General features: G+C 37.6%; 1 protein-coding gene across 1 annotated transcript; it reads left to right on the top strand.

Annotated features, from left to right (window-relative positions):
- Positions 1-759: 759 nt before the first annotated feature.
- On the top strand, positions 760-20561 carry LOC107769025 (uncharacterized). The gene is made up of 13 exons (XM_075239802.1): positions 760-981; positions 1082-1167; positions 1749-2937; positions 3055-3122; positions 4458-4540; positions 5697-5796; positions 6008-6093; positions 9281-9363; positions 10116-10243; positions 10352-10453; positions 18626-18919; positions 19132-19254; positions 19933-20561. Exons 1-13 carry the CDS (start codon positions 978-980, stop codon positions 20314-20316), a joined length of 2730 nt encoding a protein of 909 aa, XP_075095903.1. The 5' UTR covers positions 760-977; the 3' UTR covers positions 20317-20561.
- The last annotated feature ends 2576 nt before the right edge of the window (positions 20562-23137 follow it).

The following is a 23137-nucleotide window of genomic DNA, read 5'->3' as shown; positions in this document are numbered from 1 at the left end:
CTTACTGTGTACATGTTGTTTATGTATTCACGCTACACTTATGCACTAATCATGCAGGATCTGAGGCAGGTGCATCTAACAGTGATTCAGGCGCGCACCCCCGTTACCTTGAGGCATAGTGGTGAGCTGCTCTCTATGTCCGTTCTGCAGCACCCGCAATCTCTCTTTTGTATTTACTTTCTGTCTATCTTATTCCAGACAGTAGCATAAGTGATTTTGTATATTCTACTAGTTGCTCATACACTTATGACACCGATTTTTTGGAGTATTCTAGTAGACACTTTATGATTTTGAGCATTACTTTCACTGTATTTACTCTCTCATTAGTTTATGCTTTACCTTACTATAAGTTCCCACTATTCATTTACTTAATAAATAAAAATTAATTACTTTAAAATTATTAAAAAAGAACAAATACATGACTGATTCACCGTTGGCTTGCCTAGCGGCGACGTTGGACGCCAGCACGACTTATACGAAAAATTAGTTCGTGATAATATGAACCAATTGCATACCAGTTTTAGCAATCAAAGACATGAGTTTCCGTATTTGCCCCTTAAAGCAGGACGATGAAGACCTGCTTATTCTCGCTAAAAGCATAATTTTTTCATTTAAATGTTCTAATAATAAGCTCCAAATAGCTCCTTGACCATTTCTAATTAAATTCTCTACGACAACACTAATATTCTTAAATACTCTTAAAGTGTAAAAAAGGAAGACATTTCCCTAAGGGGTTAGAGAAAAAATAAGTCAGAAACTATTACATAGGGCATAACAGTCATTTGAAAATCATGGCAAAAGTAACGTGAACAAGATTACCAAACGCCGAAGACCTGCTAACTCCCGCTGCTGCTGCTGCTACCCTTTGTTCGCTGCAAACTCATACACAAACCCTAATTCCATAATTCTCTTTCTTTCTATATATTCATATTAACACCATTACACTTTTTTTTGGTAGCTAGAAGCGGAATTGGATAATGGGTAAGTCTGTTTCTGTGTTAAATAATCTATATTTCAGAGTTTCCTTTATAAGTTCGAACTCATTTTTTGTTGATGGGGTGCTTTTTTGTTGTGATTTCAGAGAAGAGAAAGTCTCGTAAAGAAAGTAGAAAAGAAGCTCGGTCCGCTAAAAAGCAGAAGAAGTTTGATTCATGGCTCCAACATCAAGTAAATTATTTTTTTTTGATTTATAATTAATTCTTTTATTCAGAATTTAGCTTGAAAAACATTGAAAATATGCATGTTTTTTTATTTTAGCCTGGTATAGGAAGAGATTTTGGTTGAGTTTTAGGAGTAGCAATTTAGAGATAACAGGTTAAAATCCTAACTTTAACATCAGTGTGATTCAGCCCTGGTGGGCATAATTAGCAAACAATTGTTGTCGACTGTAACAGGCTGTCTGGTGGATTAGCCTGAGGTGCAGCCAAGCTGGCCGGACATCACTATTATTATTAAAGTATATCTTATAATAAGAGCTTCTATTGCTAGGTTGATGTCAGAGCATAAACACCTTCTTCCTTTTTTTGAGGGGGTGGGTGGGTGGGTTCTAATTAATGAGGATGTTCATGAACAACCAACAAATGGCATTTGATTAGGCGAAATACTAGTATAGATATAGAATATTTATTTAAGCAGATATTTTTCTTTTTGACATAAAGTTTAACTATTACTTTAGATCCACGACAATGCATGGAAATTCAACCTGACTGGATTTTTTTTCTGACACTGGCTTCTGTTTTGGGTTGTAGCAAACACAAAAATTGCGGAGATCATTGCCAAATTTAAAATCAACACAGGCAATCCAGTCACGGAAGAATAGCCAAGCTCAAAGACATGAACATCTTCCTTCCTTAAAGTCCAGCGTTCGAGTTAAGAAAGACTTAGAAACTTTTCCACGGGTGGATGCTTCTAATGTGGAAAATAGGAGTTTGAAAAGGACAGAAGGCTCAAATAAAAAAGCAAAGACCTCTATGGAGTCTAGTGTTGACTTGCAGGCATCTCCACGGTTGGAATCTTCTAAGGTGGAAAATAGGAGTTTGAAAAGAAAGGATGCCTCAAATAAAAATTCAAAGACAATGTTTATGGAGTACCTTGAAATGGAAAAGAAGGGAGAAGCTACCTCTGCGGACATAGATTTGAGATTGGAGAGAAGACTCGCTAAGAAACTCAAGGTGAAGAATGAGAAATTGCGAGGAGATGATGATATTGATATGTTACTTGAAGGAATTCCTTCTGTAGTTGACTCTCATAGTCAATTGAGTGAATCTCTGGAGGGTACTGATATTGACACTTCGCGCAAGAAACAGAAAAAGAAGTCGGTGGATGAAGTTTTAGATGGTAAATTTGTTCCTGAGGATGGGAAGTCTGATCCTTCATGTGTTAGCGATGTTGATCACGGAAACACAGATTTACAGACCAAGCAAAAAGAGTCAAAGAAGATGAAAAGAAAGAAAACGAAGTTTGAGGAGTATCTTGAAACTGAAATGCATGGAAGGGTTATTTCAGCAGATGATGATCTGGCTTTGGAAAGAAAGCTTGCGAAGAAGCTCAAGGTGAGGGGAGGGAGATTACAGGGGGATGATGATGAAATGAATATGTTATTTGAGGGAATATCTTCAGTTCTAGATTCTTTTGAGGATGAAAATAGTCAACTTGCTGGAGAAGTGCCTCCAAGGAGTGATAAGAGCTCCTCAAATGAAAGCTCTAAAGAGAAAAAATATAATAAAGAAGCACAAGGAGAAGATCAAGAGCAAGAGGGAGAGCAGAAAGCTGAGAGCACTCTATACTGTACAGATTCGAAGGCACCAGCTGGTGCCTTTGAAGTTTTATCTGCTGGATCCGCTGCCAAAGGAAATGGAAAATATGTTGCTCCGCACCTGAGGTCACGCCTCAGAAGTGAATCAGAAGAGCATGCTCAAATTCGTCGACGACTAAGAGGTATGATGTATGGTAAACTTGCACTCATGTTGCTCGTCTTTGGAAACTTTTTTTTTTTTGCAAAATGATCTATGTTTCTTGCACCTGAAGACGGTTAACAGAGTCAATTTCTTTCAGGTCTTCTGAATAGGATGTCCGAGGCTAATGTTGAATCGATCACAAGTGAAATTTCCACGATCTACCAGGTATGCTGCTGATTCTCATCCAATATTTTTTTTGAATGAACTAGTTTATTCACGAAAACAATATATTCCGTATTTACATGACTTCATTAGTAGGTAAAATCATCAACCATAGTTTCTCCAAGGGTTTTTCACACTTAAAATTCAAATCACAGTATCACACCACTTAGTCGAAGCTAGAGAGATCACAACAGTAACATGATCTCAAAACATTGCCAAACTGAAAAATAAAATTCAACAAGAAGAGGTAGTAGTAGTAGGTATAAGATTTCTTGCTTGTGGGAAGAAGGCGACATCACCTCTATCTGGACTAGACAACTTCCTATAAATGGCCTTGAGCTTACTTTCTGCAGCACCCACGTGATATCTAACCAATTGCTTTTGCGCATTCCATCAACTGATCTTCTGAGAAGCCAGTATGGTGCTGCAGAGTTTGAGTCCATAGTTGACTTCTGTTGAGATTGCTTCAGGCAGCATAAACAGAGGATTCTGCTAGCATTGATGGGCAGTATGCTATTGTGGTTTTATAGTTCATTAGACCAATTTCGGAAAAGAAGAAAGCCAGGTTCTCCATCTCCTGATTATCAGATGGTGTTGAAGCTTTTACGTTCCTAACCAGAAAAACATAGGGAGATGACTGCTACCTGCCTCCTCCTTTGTATTTTGGGTTGCCACTGTTTCTTTCTTCTGCAAAGTTTCTTTCTTTATGATTTTGTTGGAGTTCCTTCAGAGATTTGTGAGTTTCTTCACCAATATTTTGACTGGTTTCTTGTCCGAACATTCTATCACCGACTGCACTGTCCACAGTACTGTTCCGTTTACCTGTTGCTAAGATAGGAATCCATAATTTATAGTGAAATATGTGGCTGAGACAATTTATTGGTGTATGTCTTTGAGGTTTCAGATTACCCCTACTGCTTATGGACTCGGTGGTTCTGATAAAGCAGTTAGTGACTTTTTAAATACATTTAGCAATTCGGGAGTTAGATCCTAAGAATTTTGTGGGAACTCATTGGGTTTGTCGTTGTTGTTGTTACCATTCAGAGAATACAGAGATCATTGACGTTGCTTGTTGTCTTTACAGTTAACACTTGTGGCTGTTACATTCAGATATCTTTTACTACTTATACAAGCTTCTCATGAATATTTGTTTCGTGCTGTCATATTAAGATTATTGATATGTTAGTTTCTTGATCACAACAGCATACCTTTTCTTTTAAAAATATCCTGACCAGTGAGACTATACCTAAAAATAAATTATTTTCTTGTTCTATTGTTGTGAGTTAGAAAATGACTTGCTTGGATTTACACCTAACGTTAGTGTTTCCCCCTTGGCAGGCTGTTGGTCGAACTTTTGGTTCTCAGATTATCAGTGAAGAGGTTTTGGCATCATGTTCTAGAGGTCCTCGTGGCAATGAACAGTAAGCATTTACCTTGTATTTTCTGAAGTCAATTTATCCAGTCTAATTTTCTAGAGAAAGCTTATTTCTGAATAATTTTTTATAGAACAGTAATTTCAAAGCTAGAACCAACATTAGCTTAATTTTCTTGTATCATTTTCTGTCAGCGTTGCTTCAAGCTGCTTGTTTCCTAACAAGGGTTTCACAGAAGCTAAGTGGAGTAACTTTGAGTGTCTGAAAATAGTACTGATAAAAAATTTGTTTGTCAAAATTTGATTGAAGATGGACTTTAAGTCTGCAAATCAGAGAATACCTTTTTGATGTTTCGTGGCACAAAGCAATCTTTCTGCTGATCTGTGTATTGATTTTAGTTATTTCAGCTTGTTCCACCTGCAGAAGTCCGACAACAATTAGCACCTTTTTAGTACTCCTTGAGTCTTAATGCCTTATTGTTTTCTCTCATTATGCTCTGAGTTACATTTATTTGCTTATGTAATGGCTGGTTATAGTTAGTAAACATCATAAGTGGATGGCATATCAAGGTATGCAGTCTCTTTGAGTTTTGTCACCCACCATTTTATTTCCTTTTCTAACACTTGAAGATTGGTGATGACCAACTAGCTAGTTGTTAACTTTGAGTAACTTTTGAGTGTCTGAAAATAGTACTGATAAAAAATTTGTTTGTCAAAATTTGATTGAAGATGGACTTTAAGTCTGCAAATCAGAGAATACCTTTTTGATGTTTCGTGGCACAAAGCAATCTTTCTGCTGATCTGTGTATTGATTTTAGTTATTTCAGCTTGTTACACCTGCAGAAGTCCGACAACAATTAGCACCTTTTTAGTACTCCTTGAGCCTTAATGCCTTATTGTTTTCTCTCATTATGCTCCGAGTTACATTTATTTGCTTATGTAATGGCTGGTTATAGTTAGTAAACATCATAAGTGGATGGCATATCAAGGTATGCAGTCTCTTTGAGTTTTGTCACCCACCATTTTATTTCCTTTTCTAACACTTGAAGATTGGTGATGACCAACTAGCTAGTTGTTAATGCTATCTGACTATCCTCTTAGTATTGACATGTTTCCGTCATAACTGATATACCTCAACTTTCTATTATCTGGTGCTGGATTTTGCACTGTCAATTCACTTATTTCTCTTACTTTCAATGTAAAAGGTATGCAGCAGTTTTTGCTGCTTTTGTTGCTGGCATGGCATGTTTGGTTGGGATGGACTTTGGCGCAAAACTTCTGGCATCTCTGGCTCAATGTTTCGAGGTATTGAAACATTTACAGGTGGTAGTTTTATGGATCAAACACTTTTTTCCAAAAAAAAGGAGAAGGAATTTAGTGGAGGCAGCATTTAATCTTCTTAAAATCGATATGTTATGCAGTAGTGTTTAAAAGCATAGGTTACTTGTCCCATCTCATATAACGTCAAAACAAAATAACTTTACAACATAAATAACTTGTTGTATGCTTTATTTAGGATGAGCATCTGAATGAAGATAACCTGTCTGTTAGGAACCTGACGCTTCTGCTCTCGTACTTGTACACTTTTGGAGTTTGCTCAAGGTAACCACTAAATCTGAATTGATTACTCTCTGAATTGATTATTAGGTGGACAACGTTGGCATTATACACATGCCTACATATCTCCTTTGTTTCTTTTACTCTCGTTGTTAGATTTTCTGTGGTGCTTTCCTTCACTATACTTGCTGTAACTTGTAAAGTTGCTAGATATATGAGGAGATGAGTAGGACATTAGCTCATTCGTGTGGGATCAGATAGATCTAGACTTCTCTGATGTTCTTGCATAAGTGAGCCTCAGGAAACAAAGTTAATATATGGATATGCCACAATCAATAAAGCAAGCTTTTGAAAGTTGGTATTTTTGGAGAGTTGACAAATCCATCAAAAATATCTGGAAAATGGTGCCAGCAGTAATTTTTTGATGTATTTGGAAAGAACGGAACCAAAAGTGTTTTGATGGCATTTCAACTCCACTCTACTCCCTCAAGGCTGCGTGTTTAGTTAATCTGTTTAGTTGGAACTATCTCACCCCTGTTAATAGTGCTGATATTTTTCTGGATTTTATTAGCTCCCTGATAGTAGCATAGGCTTTTGTAATGGAGCTAATTATCCTATCTCTTTTGTAGTCCTTGCATCTTCTTGATGCCCTTTAATAAATCTAATTTACTTCATCAAAAAAAAAATATATGGATTGAAGACGGGCCCCTAATATTCCAAAAATAATTTGACAACCCATGTTAAATTGTTCAAAAATTAAGCCTTTTTAGTCATTCACGAATTTACCTTATTCCGGTGGAAGAACATTCAGTCGGGCTCCTGTGATTCAGGTCTTACCATAATTTGCAGTTGCTTAAACCTGTGATGTGTACTATTAAACAAGAATGTATATGATGCTTTTATGATAGAAGAAGAGATGTTCTTCTGAGGAAAAAGCATTTTGGAGACAAATCATAAAGGCTAAACATGGTGAAGAAGATTACTGGCACACTAAAACAGTCCAAGCATCACATGGAGTTAACCCACGGAAATTTATTAGTAAGCTCAGTGTTTTGGAGAGCGAGAAGCGGAAAAAAGCGACGATGCCTCGCTTCACCGAAGCAAGAAGCGTGAAGCGAAGCGCTTTTTTTTTCATGTGAAGCGCAATTTAATACATAAATAAAAAATATTAAATAGGCATAGATAAATGACCAAGAACTCAACTAAAAAAGCCAGAACAGTTAAAACAGAGAAAAAAAACCAGAACAGTCAAGCTGGATCTTTTTTTTTTGGCTTGATGCCATTGAATAATAAGATAGAATTTACTACAATCACAAAAAAAGAAGAGGAGAAAAGTTAAAACAGAGAAAAAAACAAGAACAGTCAACAGAACAGAGATTAACAAAAAAACAGAGCAGAAGCAGAATATAGAAAACAGAGCAGAACAGAGAAAAGATGGAACTGAAAAAAATAGAAAAGAAAAAGAAGAAGAGAAAATAGGAGAGAGCAGGTAAAGCAGAGAAAAGCAGAAGAGGAAGAGAAGGGAAGAGAAGAGAAGAGAAGAAGAGAAGAAGAGAAGAAGAGAAGAAAAGCTTACCTTGAGAGAAGTCGCAACAGTCTAGAGAAGAGGAGGAGAAGTCGCAAGGTTTGCAGCAATCACTCGAAGCAGATGTTTTGGAATAAAGGTCGCGTAAGAGTGTATTTGCAAAAAAAATTATAAAAAAAAACCCAGGCAGCTGTCGACCTCGCTTAAGCGAGCTTTTCTCTTGCGCCTCGCTTCTCGTTTTTTTGCCTGAAACATGCGCTTTTTATCAGATGCCTCGTTTTAGGGAAGAAAAGCGCAAGTCTTGCGCGTCGCCTCGCTTCTGCGCTTTAAGCGAGAAGCGCACACTTTTAATAACACTGAGTAAGCTATGGGATGACAAGAGTGGGTTGCTCTAGTGGTAAGCACCCTCCACTTCCAACCTAGAGGTTGTGAGTTCGAGTCACCCCAAGAGCAAGGTAGGGAGTTCTTGGAGGGAGGGAGCTGAGGGTCTATCGGAAACAACCTCTCTACCCCAGGTAGGGGTAAGGTCTGCGTACACACAAACCTCCCCAGACCCCACTAGTGGGATTATACTGGGTTGTTGTTGTTGTTGTTGAGTAAGCTATGGGATGAATTTAGAAACAATACTCAACTCAAGCTGGGGAATGGTGAAAATGTCAGATTCTGGGAAGACAAATGGCTGGGTGCTAATACTCAAAAGGACGAATTCCAGCAGTTATATCAGCTGATACTCTCACATGCCCCTGTTAATCAATGCAGTAGAGATGACATTTGGAGTTTATTCCTTAGAAGAAACATTCAAGATTTGGAACTAGAGGTGTTGTAAATCTTTTGTGGAAACTGGTGTGGAGTTGCAGGCTTGCAGCAGTAATGTTTATTTGCTGTGAAGTCATGCTACCTGAAATTGTCCAGAAGCAGTAACATCATAGAGAATTGGCCTTGGCAGTTAGTATTGAAAATCGAGATTCTTACCAAGATTGCATGTTTCACTTGGACAGCCCTCTCTGGAGGATGTTTAACACATGAAAAGTTAACAAAGAGGGGTTTCCTCACTCAGCAATAGATGCTATATGTGCACAACAATCTGAAGATGCATCTCACCTCCTACTTCACTGTCAAATGGCGAGAGAAATGTGGTCCACGTTCTTCTGTCTTTTGGGGGTACATGGATGGGGTAATCGCTTACAACATTAAGGAAGCCTACAGAAGTTGTGGTCAGTAGAAAGTTGGAAAATCTATCCGGAAGATTATGCTCACTTTTTTTGTAATGCCTGCATCTACTTGATGCTTCTTTATGAAGTTACGTTTACCTTACCAGAAAAGATAGAAGAGATGTTATTTGCAAATAAATTAAGGAAAGCAACATAGAGAAAGATGCTTGTAATACTTACCACTTTCCACATGTAAAGCAAATGACTACTCTTCGTCTCCCTGTGGGTAAGAGGCAATATTGACAATCTTCTCTCTCCTCCCCCTCCTCTTTCCCATCCTTGCATGCCTTGTATGTGCTACCGTAAATAAACAAAAAGGAGAATACCCTCTCACTTAGATCTCAAAGGAGCAACAAGAGCTGCAGTGAATTTTGGCGACTTGTGTCCTTTTTCTTCTTTATGATGTGAATCCTTATAGAATCAAGAGAACTAGTCTTTAGTTACTTTCATATATTCATACCCTCATTAATTCAATTATATTTCTTATGCTTCTTAGTGACTTGATATATGATTTCCTGGTGACGTTGAGCAAGAGATTGACAGAAGTGGATGTTTCTACCATATTGACAGTTCTACAAGGTATTAAACTTACCTTCTGACTGTGGCTTTCTTTCTTGGAATGATCTGATCATCCAATTACTTTCTCCTTCTTTACTCCCTGGCCTGTTCTCTCTTCCTTGAGCATTAGTGAGAAATTTTAACAAATTATTCATGAGTTACCGGGCAGTGTTAATTCATGGTGACTTATTTCCCTTCATCTCTTATAACTCTATGATTCAACATTCTTTTCACCAAAAAAAAAGTTTTCTTAACCTGGGCAAATAATTAATTTCATAAACGAATTTTTTCTTGCTATCTTTGTATGTTCCAAACATGAAGAATGCTCCACTTTTGTTAAAAATTCAACATTTTAAATTAAAAGTTTGGTTGTCAGCTTTTATGCTAAAAAGAGAATAGATAAGATGACCTTTATTTGGGCTCATATGATACCTCTATAGGGTGTCTTACCAAAATTTTTACCACAAAGTGGTATGTAAAAGCTTTAAATTTGTTATCTAATTCCTACCTTCGTGTTGTGTAGAATGCAAAATAAGCATTAGAAAATCAATTATAAGGATAGAAAAATTTGAACAATGAATATCAGAAGGAACAAGGCGTATAAACTGTGGAATTACTCGCATTATCATGGGAATGTTTTAGTAATTTCCTTAAAGCTAACTGGTTCTTGTATCAATGTGGCAAAATACAATGTATTTTGGCAACTTATTTTTTTTCCAGTTCTGATTAGTTCGAGTATTATATATTTAATCCTACATGATTTTGCTGAACAGCTTGTGGGATGAAATTGAGAGGTGATGATCCCGTTGGCATGAAGAACTTTATAGTTAGCGTTCAGAATAGGGTGAATGAAGTGAAAACTTCATCTGGAGAAGGGCAATCAAACACTATCGGGAAAAGGGTAAGCTAATGCTTTGTTACAAAGGTTGCTTCTTATTCTGCCTTTGCTGACCACATACGTTTCTGGAACCTCGTTAATCTGTATATTTGCATACTGGTTTTGTTGCAGATGGAGTTCATGCTTGAGATGATATGTGATATCAAAAACAATAAAAAAAGGACCAAGGAGGATACCTTGCAGCTTACCCGAATAAAGAAATGGCTACAAAAGGTGCTTGTTGGATTCAGCTGTTTTGGATAAATAATTATCTATTGGCACATTTTAATCATTTGATCTTGGTGCCCTTTGTATTGAGCATTTCATCTATCTTATAAATTCTTTTTTTGATGAAAAAGGTAAATGATTTTATTAAAGAGTGTACTAAGAAGGTAACCAAAAAGATTACGGCAGAGAAGCTTTCCTTCTGTATGTTGAAGGAAGGCAAAAGATCTAACATAGAGTTCATATCAGATACAATATGCTTCCTGCACCATAAGTAAAGACTCTTTAAACGTATAGATTCTCTCCTACCATTAAAACATCTGTTGTTCTTTCCTGTCAGATATTCCAGAAAATGCAAGTAGGAATTGCTTTCCAATATAGTCTTATGTCCTTAGTTGAGTACTGCTCATACCAGCTACTTACAGCAAGTTTAATGCACCCTGGCATGACCCACTGAACTCCAAAAATGGCCATAAATTTGCCCAAATCTGCTTAGTAAAGGTACAGTGGAGCAAAAGATGATTCATAACCAACTATCATAATTTCCTTCCATTCTCCCCAAAAGATTTTTATTACATGTCTTCACTGTGAACCTGCCATCTTTCTGAAGTTTCTATCTCAAAGTATCAGTCACATGAACACTAAGAGATCCTGCTTCCAATTTTTGGATCAAATCATTAATGCCTTCGATTTCCCAGTCAAATAGGTTTCTTCTCAAATGATGATTCCATCCCTAGGTGGAGTAGCAGTCTGCTACAGTGCAGCTTTTATTTGTACAGATTTCATAAAGGTCTGTAAATTGTTCTTCTAAAGGAATATCGTCAAGCCACCTGTCAGTCAACATCTTCACCTTCCTTCTATTCCCATCTTTCAGCTTGAGGCTATCAAAAAATTCATCCCAAAGGTTCCTGATGTACTTCTAGACAAACACACCATACGCCTTTTTAGCACTGTTGACCATTCCTCACTTTTAACATATTTAACAGTAATAACATCTTTTCATAGGCCGTTACTGTTATCATTAAACCTCCGGTGCCACTTCAGTAACAAACTTTTACTCTGCAACTTTAAATTCTTTTTCCCAGACCACCAGATTTTATGTCCCGTGTTACAATTCCCCATTTTACCAAACGGGCCTTCTTTTTTTCTTGGTTACCATCCCACAAGACATTTCTCCTTAACCTGTCTAGTTGTTTTTCCACTTTCACAGGCATGGGAACAGGGGCGATCCACCCCTTTAGGATGGGGTGACATGTCGCCTGCTATGATGATAAATTTTTTATATACTTATGTTGAGATTTTCTTAAATTAGGTTAAATATCTGATCCTGCCACCTGTAGCCGTAAACTAGACAAAGGTGCCATGGCTGGTAGACCTTTTTGAAAGTTTTTCTCGTGTGTAAATTCAAGTTGGAATTTATTTTGAACCTTGCTCGACTTTCCTGTTTCTTTGTGCTTTTGATTTCCATTTGTCCCAGTCATTTCCTTTTTCAGCTACCTTCCAATTTTTTATTTGTCGTTTTATTTTTTTTATATTTTTTTTTCTCTATTCTATTATTTTTATGTGGTCTCTCGTAAGCACACTCAAAAAAAGAGACTCCAAGATTTTAAAATTCTATAAAATAAGCATTCTTCTTAATCTTAAATTTATGAGTTTTCTTCTTTCAAATCCAAAAAACTTGGGTCTTAATTGGAATTTTTGGTTGAGATCAAATTTTTATATTATATCTTAAAAATTTATGTTATTCTATGGTTATTAAATATACTTTAAATCTCTTTAGTATTAAGTTATGATAATAATTTCGTAAGCATTGCTTAAAAATATATGAGATTTATGATTTTGATCTTTGGGATCGTGTAGTTTATTTATTTCTATACTTATGGGTTATAATTTATCTCTTGAAGATATTTTTTAAATTTTCTTAATCTGATTGATGATGTAATTCTCTTCTTGAAGATGTTATCTTATTTTTGTAAATTTATTTTTAATATACAGAAAAAGATGTAATTTCCTAGTGAAAATGTTGATTTTACTTGTGTTGTTATAATGAAGGCTGAGGGTATATCGGGAACATTCTATCTACCTTTATAGGGTAGGGGTAAGGTCTGCGTACACATTACCCTCACCAGACCCCACTTATGAGATTAAACTGGGTTTGTTGTTGTTGTTGTTGTGAACTCAAAAAAGTCGAATAAATGTTCCTAACAAATTCCGTATTAGTCATTAAAAGGTATACATTAAAGAAAGTTATGGAACCCGCCACCTTTATATCCTAGATCCGCCTTTGATGGGAAAAAGGGACATTATGTGTATGGAAACCCCATCTAAGACACTGTTCATTAGTGTCACCCTACCCAAAAACAAATGTACTGCTTCTTCCATGGTGCCAGTTTCTTTCACATTTCTCAATCACCCCTTGCCTGACATTAGCATCATTATTTCTTCTCCTAAAGGAATACCAAGGTAAATGGTAGGTGAACTCTCAATCCTACAACACAAGATAGCAGCCAGCTTTTGAATGATGTGATCAGAATTTACTGAAAATATGCTGGTTTTTTGCCCAATTTACACGCAAACCAGAAATAGGGTCAAAAGCTAACAGTATTGCTTTCAGATGCAAGAGTTTCCTTTATCTGCACTAGTGTTTTTGAGAGCGAGATCAGCGTAAAAGATATGCGGCACTTCCACTTTATTTCCATTTCTGCCTTGGTACTTGAAAACCTTCAATCCATTTTAATTATGTGGCCCTTTTAAGCATCATGCTGAGAACTTCCATTGCGAGTATAAAGAGATAAGGTGAGTGAATCGCCTTGCCTCAAACATTTCTGTGGGGGGAAGAAACCTTGAGGAGAGCCATTGACGATGGATGCTCTAACAGTAGTAATGCAATACTTGATGTATTGTATCCATTTGGCTCCAACTCCCATTAAATCCATCAGCTTAAATAAGAATTCCCAGTTTACGCTAGCAAAGGCTTTCCCAATGTCCAATTTGCATATCACACCAGATTTTTCCCCCTTCTGTTAGTGATCAAGCCACTCATTTACGACCAGCACAGCACTAATTGCTGTTTCCTTTAATAAATGCGTTTTGGTTGCCGGAGACTAGCTTGCCAATAACCAGTTTTCAATTTTTCGGTGAGCACCTTTGATATGATCTTTTAAATGCTGCCCAAAAGACTTAAATAGGCCTGAAATCCTTGATTTCCATAGCTCCTTTCTTTTTCAGGATGAGGGTCATGAAAGTTGCATTGAAACTTTTCTCCAGATTGGCTTTATAGTAAAATTGCTCATTAGTCTTAAGACATCTTCTCTCAGAAAGTGCCAACATTTTTGAAAGAAAGTCATGTCGAAGCCATCCAGCCCAGGTGCCTTGTCACCAACTAACATCTTCACCACTGCATCAAGCTCTTCCAAGGTGAAAGGCCTTTGCAACCATTCTCTATCTTCCAGAGATAAAGTCAAGATGCTGCTGTCACTCCATGATGGTCTCCAATGCTCCTTTTCAGTAAACAAGTTCCTAAAAGTTTATTTTATGCCATCTGATTTCATCAGATTTATCTTCAAGCTCCTTTGGTCTCCAGCTTATCAATAGAGTTATACCTTTATGAGCAGTCACAACTTCATGGAAATAACTTGTGTTTTGTCTCCTTTTTGGATCCACAGCCTAGACTTGTGCCTCCAGGAAGTCTCCTCCGCGTTAGCAATGCATTCAAGTTCTCTAAGAATTTCATCCCTTTCCGATAAATTCCCAGTTGCTACAGGAACACCCAACTCAGAAACATCCAGCTCTTCCAACCTCTTGAAGGATTTAGCTTTTCTTTCCTTCAGTCTACCAAATACTTTTTTATTCCATTCTTTAATATCTTTCTTCAACATTTCAGCTTGCTGGCTAACATTTTGTCTGGTTTCCCATGAGTATCAGAGGATTTCCACCAGTTTCCAACCAAGTCAATGAAAGATTCGTCTTCGAGCCACATATTCTCGAACTTAAAATAGGACTTGTTCTTTTCAAATTCACTACATTCCAGCATGATTGGGCAGCGATCCTGCACTGTCATAGGCTGGGTTCTTGAAAACAATGCAAGTCAACATTCCATCTTTTCACCAGCATTTTAATTGTTTTCCTCTTTTTGTGATTGTTTATACCCCTGATAGTCCAGCTACAAATTTTCATCTTCATCTTCGATTCATACAGCTGCCCCTGCTGCTCCCTTTTGAGTCTTCTCCAAATTTGATATCAGAAATCAAGGCATTGAGTTCCTTTTCACCTTTGGGTCTGGAGGATGGAGTTGGAATGCTAATTTTGGTACTGGTGTCTTTCTCAGGAAATAATAAAGATAGGTTTCAACTAGTCATGCAACACTCTCCTTCAATTGTAATTGAGTTGAATATAAAGATGAACAACATGAAATAGTCTAGCAATACTTTGAGATTGCTTGGGAAATGATTCGTGTGAATTAAGCAAGCATTGCGATGAATGTTCTATTCATCTTCTCATTGTTATGGGTGTCAAGGTCTCTGTCAGTGCTTATATGAAATTTTGGAGAATGGTTGGCCCCTAGAATTGGTTTAGGCACAAGGGCTTCCTAGTTTTCTCCTACAAATTCACGATATAACAGTCTGACTCGCATCCAGCTCTCCAATTGCCAAATTATCACTTCTGATTTATGGTCACAAATGCCTTTATTGCTTCATACCATGAAAAAGTTGATTCCTGTGAGTTAAGAGTGTATTCTCTTTATTGAGAGGAAAAACTGTCTTTTATCCCTTCATTTATTAGGGACAAATTTATTTGCTATTCGTCTTGGAGACACATGATAGATTACCCTTGAACTACTGTTCCTCTCTAGGAGACACATGGTGCACAGGCACACCGAAGGTAGGAGAGAGAACTGGTCTATCTAGTTGATTAGTAACAAAGAAGAGGCTGCGCATTAATGGATTGGTTGCTACTTAACTATTTGAAAGCTATAAAAGGGAGAACATACATACATTTTTTTTCCGGTGACAACGTCAAATCACAAATCCAACAATCTAGTCAAGTCTATGCTCTAGTTTAAATCTTATTTATCTTCATAATAAGTACTTTGACCTTATGCATAAAGTACCATAATCATCAAATTGTGCAATAGAGGAGATCTTTCAATTATATGTGTACGTGTGTGTCTAAACCTTGGGAGATAGAGTTACGTGTACTGTGCTGGTGGAAGGTAGTAGATGCCCGGTAGAACTAGTCGAGATGGCGCAAGCTGGTCCGAACACTACTGCCATAAAGTGTGTATAGTCAAGCTCTAAGAGTGATGTATGAAGAGGGAAGAATTGGAATGATCATGTTTGGAGAAGGAACTGTCACTAGTGTGAAAACAGTAGTAGGAGATACAGAGGAGTTTCCTGTAACAGTGGATTGATACCAAGGTTCAGTATTGAGCCCCTACTTGTTTGCCCTAGTTATAGATAAGCTAACCAATACGATATAAGATGAGGTTCCTTGGTGTGTGCTATTTGTTTTTGATATTGTGTTAATTGATGAAATTGGCGAGGGTGTCAAACCAAAAGCTTGAGCTATGGAGAAGCACCTTATAGAATAAAGGTTTTGGGATGAGTAGAAGTAAGATTGAATACATGCACTGTAAGTTTAGTCAGCATGAGAAGAACGAAGTTGAGGTGAGACTAAATGGGATGGCGATGCCAAAGTGCAAACAATTTAGATATCTAGGCTTGTTGTTTTAAGAGAATGGAATGATAGATGAAGATGTTACTCATAGGATTACAATCGGATGGTTGAAATGGTTAAGTGCTACCGAGGTGCTATGTGATAAAAGGTTGCCTACCAAAGTGAAAGGAAGTTCTATAAAATAGCTATAAGACCGGCAATGTTATATAGAGTGAATGTTGGGCGAAAATCCAACATATTCACTATTTGAGTGTTGCAGAGATACGGATGCTAAGACGAATGTGCGTCCCAGTGTTATTAAAAGCGTGCACTTCTCGCTTAAAGCGCAGAAGCGAGGCGAGGCGCAAGACTTGCGCTTTTCTGCCCTAAAGCGAGGCATATGATAAAAAGCACACGTTTCAGGCAAAAAAGTGAGAAGCGAGGCGCAAGAGTAAAGCGAGAAAAGCTCGCTTAAGCGAGGTCGACAGCTGCCTGGTTTTTTTTTTATAATTGTTTTTGCAAATACACTCTTACGCGACCTTTATTCCAAAACATCTGCTTCAAGTGATTGCCGCAAACCTAGCGACTTCTCCTCCTCTTCTCTAGACTGTTGCGACTTCTCCTCCTCTTCTCTAGACTGTTGCGACTTCTCCTCCTCTTCTCTAGACTGTTGCGACTTCTCCTCCTCTTCTCTAGACTGTTGCGACTTCTCTTAAGGTAAGCTTTTCTTCTCTTCTTCTCTTCTTCTCTTTCTTCTCTTCTCTTCTCTTCCTCTTCTGCTTTTCTCTGCTTTACCTGCTCTCTCCTATTTTCTCTTCTTTTTCTTTTCTATTTTTTTCCAGTTAATCTTTTCTCTGTTCTGCTCTGTTTTCTATATTCTGCTTCTGCTCTGTTTTTTTGTTAATCTCTGTTCTGTTGGCTGTTCTTGTTTTTTTCTCTGTTTTAACTGTTCTCTTCTCTTCTCTTTTTTTTTTTTTTTGTGATTGTAGTAAATTCTATCTTATTATTCAATGGCATCAAGCCAAAAAACAAAAAGATCCAGCTTGACTGTTCTGGTTTTTTTAGTTGAGTTCTTGGTCATTTATCTATGCCTATTTAATATTTTTTATTTATGTATTAAATTGCGCTTCACATGAAAAAAACGCGCGCTTCTTGCTTCGGTGAAGCGAGGCCTCGTCGCTTTTTTACGCTTCTCGCTCTCCAAAACAGTGGTGCGTCCATACAAGATTAGATAAGATTTAAAATGACCACATTCACTAGAAGGTGCAAGTATATAGTAGATCGTTTGGTCATGGCCTGTGTCGACCTACATATGCACCGGTCTGTAGGTGTGAAACTATGGTGAGTGAAGATGTTAAAATGGGACGGGTAGACCTAAAATCACATGGAAGGAAGTTGTCTCGAAAGGTGTACAAATCCTTATGAAGATTTAGCTAAAGATAGGGCACAATAGAAGAAAAAGATCCATATAGGTGATACCTCCTAGCTGGAAATATGTTTTAAACTTGCTTAACTTCTAATATTATATATATATATATATATATATATATATATATATATATATTCACTTTCAGTTTTATTTTATTTTGGTATGATGATGATATCAGCTGAGCTTAAAGAAAGAAGCGGGGATTCATGTCGCCGGCCCCAACTTGTTTGGGACTTAGGCATAGTTGTTTTTGTTGCATCTATGGAGATCGAAAAAGTGAATTTCCTCAGTGAGTAGCAAAGCTGCCCGATAAGTCATTTGCACCGTGTCCTTTCAGATGAACGTTTCCTGATCATTCTCTGAAGGTATAGTTAATAGAAAGCTCTCCCTTTCTTTCTTCTTTCTGAGCCAGTATTATATGGTTCAACTGACTCACTTCTTCATTTCCAATTCTGGAACTTTTTTGTTGATTCCTCCGCCTCCCTTTTCCCCGCTTCTAGTATCTTTTCTTTTGGAGTTATAAATTTGTTTGTCCCCTGTGAGTACTAAAAGAACTCATGTTTTACTTGGTGTATCCTCTATATTTTAACTTACTCTATATCTGGTAATTGGATATGCAGAAGAAATTATTTAAATGCTCCTGGACTGATATTAACATCATTCTTAACAAGATATTAGATCCATATTATGTCCAATCTTTATTTTACTTTAATGCAAAATTTGGTTCATGATTGGATTTTGTTGAAGATTGCCTTTTAAATCTAGTGAAAATGTGCTGGCTTTCGCTCTAGAGAAACTAATAGATATATATTTGTCGATCTAGTAGTACTATATTAGAACACTACTCTCGCAAGATTCAATAATTTTCTGCGAAAGATAAATGTAGAGGGCCAAAAGTACTCTGTAAATAAGTTGCAAAACTATTCTTTTGTTATTTGGATGGTCAAAAGCAATAAGTGATGGTAATCAGCTTTCCAAATTCCATGAATTTGGCATTCCTTAGATTACCACACTCAACATTGTCTCATCATCTCTGTCATCCTTGGATATACATGTTAATCTCTTTTCGTTCTGTGCTTTGCTAATCTTAATTGCAGCTTAGAATAGATGATATATTGATTCGAGGATTGAAGTGGAGCAAGCTGCTTGATCCTGACAAGAGAGGCCAGTGGTGGATAGCTGGGAATATTGATTCCACAACAACTGATATTCAAGATGTTGCCAGCACAATTGACTTGGAGGTCACGGAGGCTCAAAAGATGCTCCAGCTTGCCGCTGCTCAGAGGATGAACACTGATGCAAGAAGGGCAATATTCTGTGTAATAATGAGTGGGGAGGACTATATTGATGCATTTGAGAAACTTCTAAGATTGGATTTGTCAGGCAAGCAGGTTGGCACCCCTTGGTTGAATTCCATATCATTTATTGTTGTGCTTGTCTATCGGAAACGGCCTCTCTACCTCACACTAGGTAGGGGTAAGGTCTGCGTACACTCTACCGTCCCCAAACCACACTTGTGGGATCACACTGGCTTTGTTGTTGTTGTTGTTGTTGTTATTGTTGTGCTTCAAGTGTGCAAATTCTTTAATATCTATACATGCAGGATAGGGAAATCATGAGAGTTTTGGTAGAATGCTGTTTACAGGAGAAAGCTTTTAACAAATACTATTGTGCTCTAGCTTCCAAGTTATGCAGCCATGACAAAAACCATAAGTTCACTCTGCAGGTATGCCTTTTGCTCAAATGTATCCTTGCCAAGTTTTACGTGATCTTTTGCACCTGGGGAATCAGGGGGACAAAAAGTTCAATTATTACATCTCCTAATCTCTAGAAAGGGTAAACTTACATCTCATCTTGCCGCAAATCGGAAAAAAAGGAAAAGAAGAAAAGACAAATGAAGTTAGAACAGTGCAAATTTCTTGTGCTTTCTGTTTCCTGCTTGGATTGATGTGTGCAGTTAGAGGTTCAAAGTTTTTCTTAGTAATAGTCTATTTCTGACCTGTGACTCATGTTAATAGTGCGTTAAATTGAGACCTTAGTGGTGGTTCAAGAATTTCCTTGGTACATAAAATAATATTATTTGAGATCATATGCTCATTTTAGCAATGAAGGATGAATATGAAGAGACTATGGACAGACAATTTTTACTCTTTCTGTCTCACCCCATTGGTCCTCATTTTCCCTTTTTATTTGTTTTGGGGTGGGGTGGGGTGGGGTGGGGGGTTTATGTTTGAGAATCATCTGAAAAATGGTACTCACATGAGCTGATGGTTGCACCCAACAAAATTACACGCACTAACCTCCTAATGGTAGTGCAACTTATTAAGTGTAATTAGTTCCAAAGAACAGGGTATTACATACTAATGTCAAAACCATAACCATGCCAATCCAATGTCATTTGCAGTACTGCCTCTGGGATCATTTCAAGGAGCTCGACTCGATGCAGCTGATCAGATCAATGCACCTATCCAAGTTTGTGGCGGAGATGGTTGCTTCTTTTAGCCTTTCACTTGCTATATTAAAGGTTATTGATCTCAGCGATTCTTCACAACTAACTCCAAAAAGAATCATGCATTTCCGGATGCTATTCGAGACCATCTTGGAATTTCCTGAAAAGCTTGTGTGGAACATTTTTACTCGAATTGCTGTTATGCCAGAGTATGAATCCCTTCGAGATGGGATTGTCTTGTTTATCCGCAAGTACGTAGCGGATGACCAAAAGTCTCTGGCAGATAAATTCAAGATTGCAAAGAAAGCCCTTAACAATGTTGAAGGAGTTATCATGTAAGTCTCTGCATAATGTATTCTAGCTTTAGGATTTTGCAGGAATGGTTAGTTACTGGAATGTTATTAACCCATTTTTGGTAGAGGGTTTTCTTGATTTCTGAAATCATTTATTTAACCAACTTACATAGGATATATGTGACGAGAATTTCAGTATAGAAGTGTCCTAGCTAGGTGACTTCCAACTTTGGAATTGCATAATGTCTCACTTGTGAACCTTTCTCAGGAGCTCATATTTGATTCCAGTCACAGCCTACTACTTTTTAATTACCTGTTTATGCATTATTGTTCCTCCAATCACAAAAAGAAAGAATTTTAAAACTCAATCAGTTAATTAATGAAAAGGCAGCAGACTAATAACTATTGAACCAAATCTGGTATATTTAAGTGGAGACCCAGATTTGAAATCGGAACAGCGAATTCTGAGTCATAAAATAAAGAAAAAATTTAAAAGATGAAAAGAAACACACTAGCTAAAGGACTCGCCTTTATAACGGGATGTGTTTGTTTGTTCTTTCCAAAGTAACTCTTCATCCTTATAGGCATGAAATTGGATTTAGTGGGACCCAATCCGAGTATCGGATATCGGTTGTAAAACCAAAAAAAGGAACTCTTCAATTAACTTTTACCATTTTAAAAATGTTAGAATGTGGGGAACGGAATAGCAACTTATGGAAAGTTCTAATACCATCAAAAGCTTTTTAATTCTAGCTTTCTTCCCTTCCATCCCACTTTCATTCTACTGTCTTCGCTTCCATCGCAATTCACGGGTGTGTCCTCCAAATAAAAATCAAAGAATATAAAAAATATTGAGAGGGTGTTTGGATTGGCTTTTAAGCTAGTCAAATCAGTTTTGAAGCTCTTTTTAATTTTTTCCGGTGTTTGACAAAGTCAAAAAGTGCTTAAATAAGTTAAAAATTACTTAAAACAAGCCAAAAGCAATAAGTTGTGCTGTTTTTTTGGCTTAAAAGTTATTTGTACTGAAAATCACTTTTTTAAGCCAATCCAAACAGGTTCTAAATTATTGCTGCTGAATTCAATGTGATATACTTCCTTTTTTGGTTGTTGAGACTCTTGGGGCTCGCCCCAAGTTAGGCACTAACGCTCCAAGACTCACGTGTGGGACTCTTGTTCACGAGGCTTATGCTCCAGACACCCGATAACGTGCCCCCTATACGCAATGCTTGGCGCCTAGAACTCACCTAACATCTCTTGTACAAATTACGTGCTAAATTCCTTACTTAACATCACAACAATAATAAATCTAGTATAATCCCACATATGAGGTCTGGGGAGGGTAATGTGTACGCAAACTTTACTCCTACCTTGTGAAGGTAGAGAGGTTATTTCCGATAGACCCTTGGCTCAAGGAACAGTGAAAATAAAGCAACAAACAATAGCAACAACAATGAAATAGGGTAACAGAAGCGAATGACACAACATGTAATAATAAAGAATACGGAATAAGAAAAATACAAGAATAGTACTAGTACTACTGGTAAGCCTAGGAGAAACTAACGACTACATGTCAACCTTCACTTTAATTCTCGACCTCCACCCTTTCCTATCGGGGGTCATGTCCTCGGTAAGCTGGAGCAATTGTATGTCTTGCCTAATCACCTCACCCCAATACCTTTTTGGCCTACCCTACCTTCCTTAGGCCTGTCATGGTCAACCTCTCATACCTCTTGATCGGGGCATCTATATCTCTCCTCTTTATATACCCGAACCATTTTAGCCTCAATTCCCGCATTTTGTCCTAAGCAGAGGCTGCTCCCACCTTGTCCCTAATAACTTTGTTCCTAATCGTGTCTTTCATGGTATGCCCACACATCCATCTCAACATCCTCATTTCAGCTACCTTCATCTTCTAGACATGAGACTTTTTGACGGGCCAGCACTCAACCCCATACAATATAGTCAGTCTAACTACCACTTTGTAGAACTTGCCCTTAAGTCTCGGTGGCAATTCTTATCGCACAACACCCTAGAAACGAGCCTTCATTTAATCCACCCCGCTCCAATTCGATGAGTAGCATCCTGTTAATCTCCTTGTTGCCTTGGATTAAGACCAAAATACTTAAAACTATCCCTTTTTGGGATGACTTGTGTATCAATCTTGACTCACTACTGCTTCATGCATCCTATTACTAAACTTGCACTCCAAATACTCTATTTTCGACCTACTCAACTTGAAACCTTTAGACTCCGACATCTGTCTCCAAATCTCCAACCTAGGGTTATCCCCACATCGCATTTTGTCAATCAGTACTATGTCATCAACAAATAGCATATATCGTGACACCTCCTTTTGTATGTGTCACGTGAGCATATCCCACGCTAGAGCAAACAAAAACAAGCTAAGAGTTGATCCCTGATGTAACCCTATCTCTACTGGAAAATGTTTCCGAGTCACCACCCGTTGTCCTCACCCGAGTCTAAGATCCCTCGTACATGTCCTTAATTACCATAATATATGCTACCGGAACACCTCTAACCTCCAAATATCTTTATAGAACCTCCCTCGGGACTTTGTTGTAGGCTTTCTCTAGGTTAATGAATACCATATACAAGTCCTTTTTCCTTTTCCAATACTGCTCCACCAATCTCCTCACAAGGTGAATAGCTTTAGTAGTTGACCGCCCAGCATAAATCCGAACTGATTCTCGAAAATAGACACACTTTTTCTCACCCTCCTCTCCACCACCCTCTCCCACTCAGAAGTTTGATACCTCTATAGTTATTGAAATTGTAGATATCATCCTTATTTTTGTACAACAGAATCATCCAACTCTATGCCAATCTTCGGGCATCTTCTTTTTCAT

The sequence above is a fragment of the Nicotiana tabacum genome, chromosome 19 (genome assembly GCF_000715075.1).
Source record: "Nicotiana tabacum cultivar K326 chromosome 19, ASM71507v2, whole genome shotgun sequence".
Taxonomy (NCBI): Eukaryota; Viridiplantae; Streptophyta; class Magnoliopsida; order Solanales; family Solanaceae; genus Nicotiana; species Nicotiana tabacum.
The sequence above is the reverse complement of the archived record's forward strand: the minus strand, read 5'-3'. Positions and strand labels throughout refer to the sequence as shown.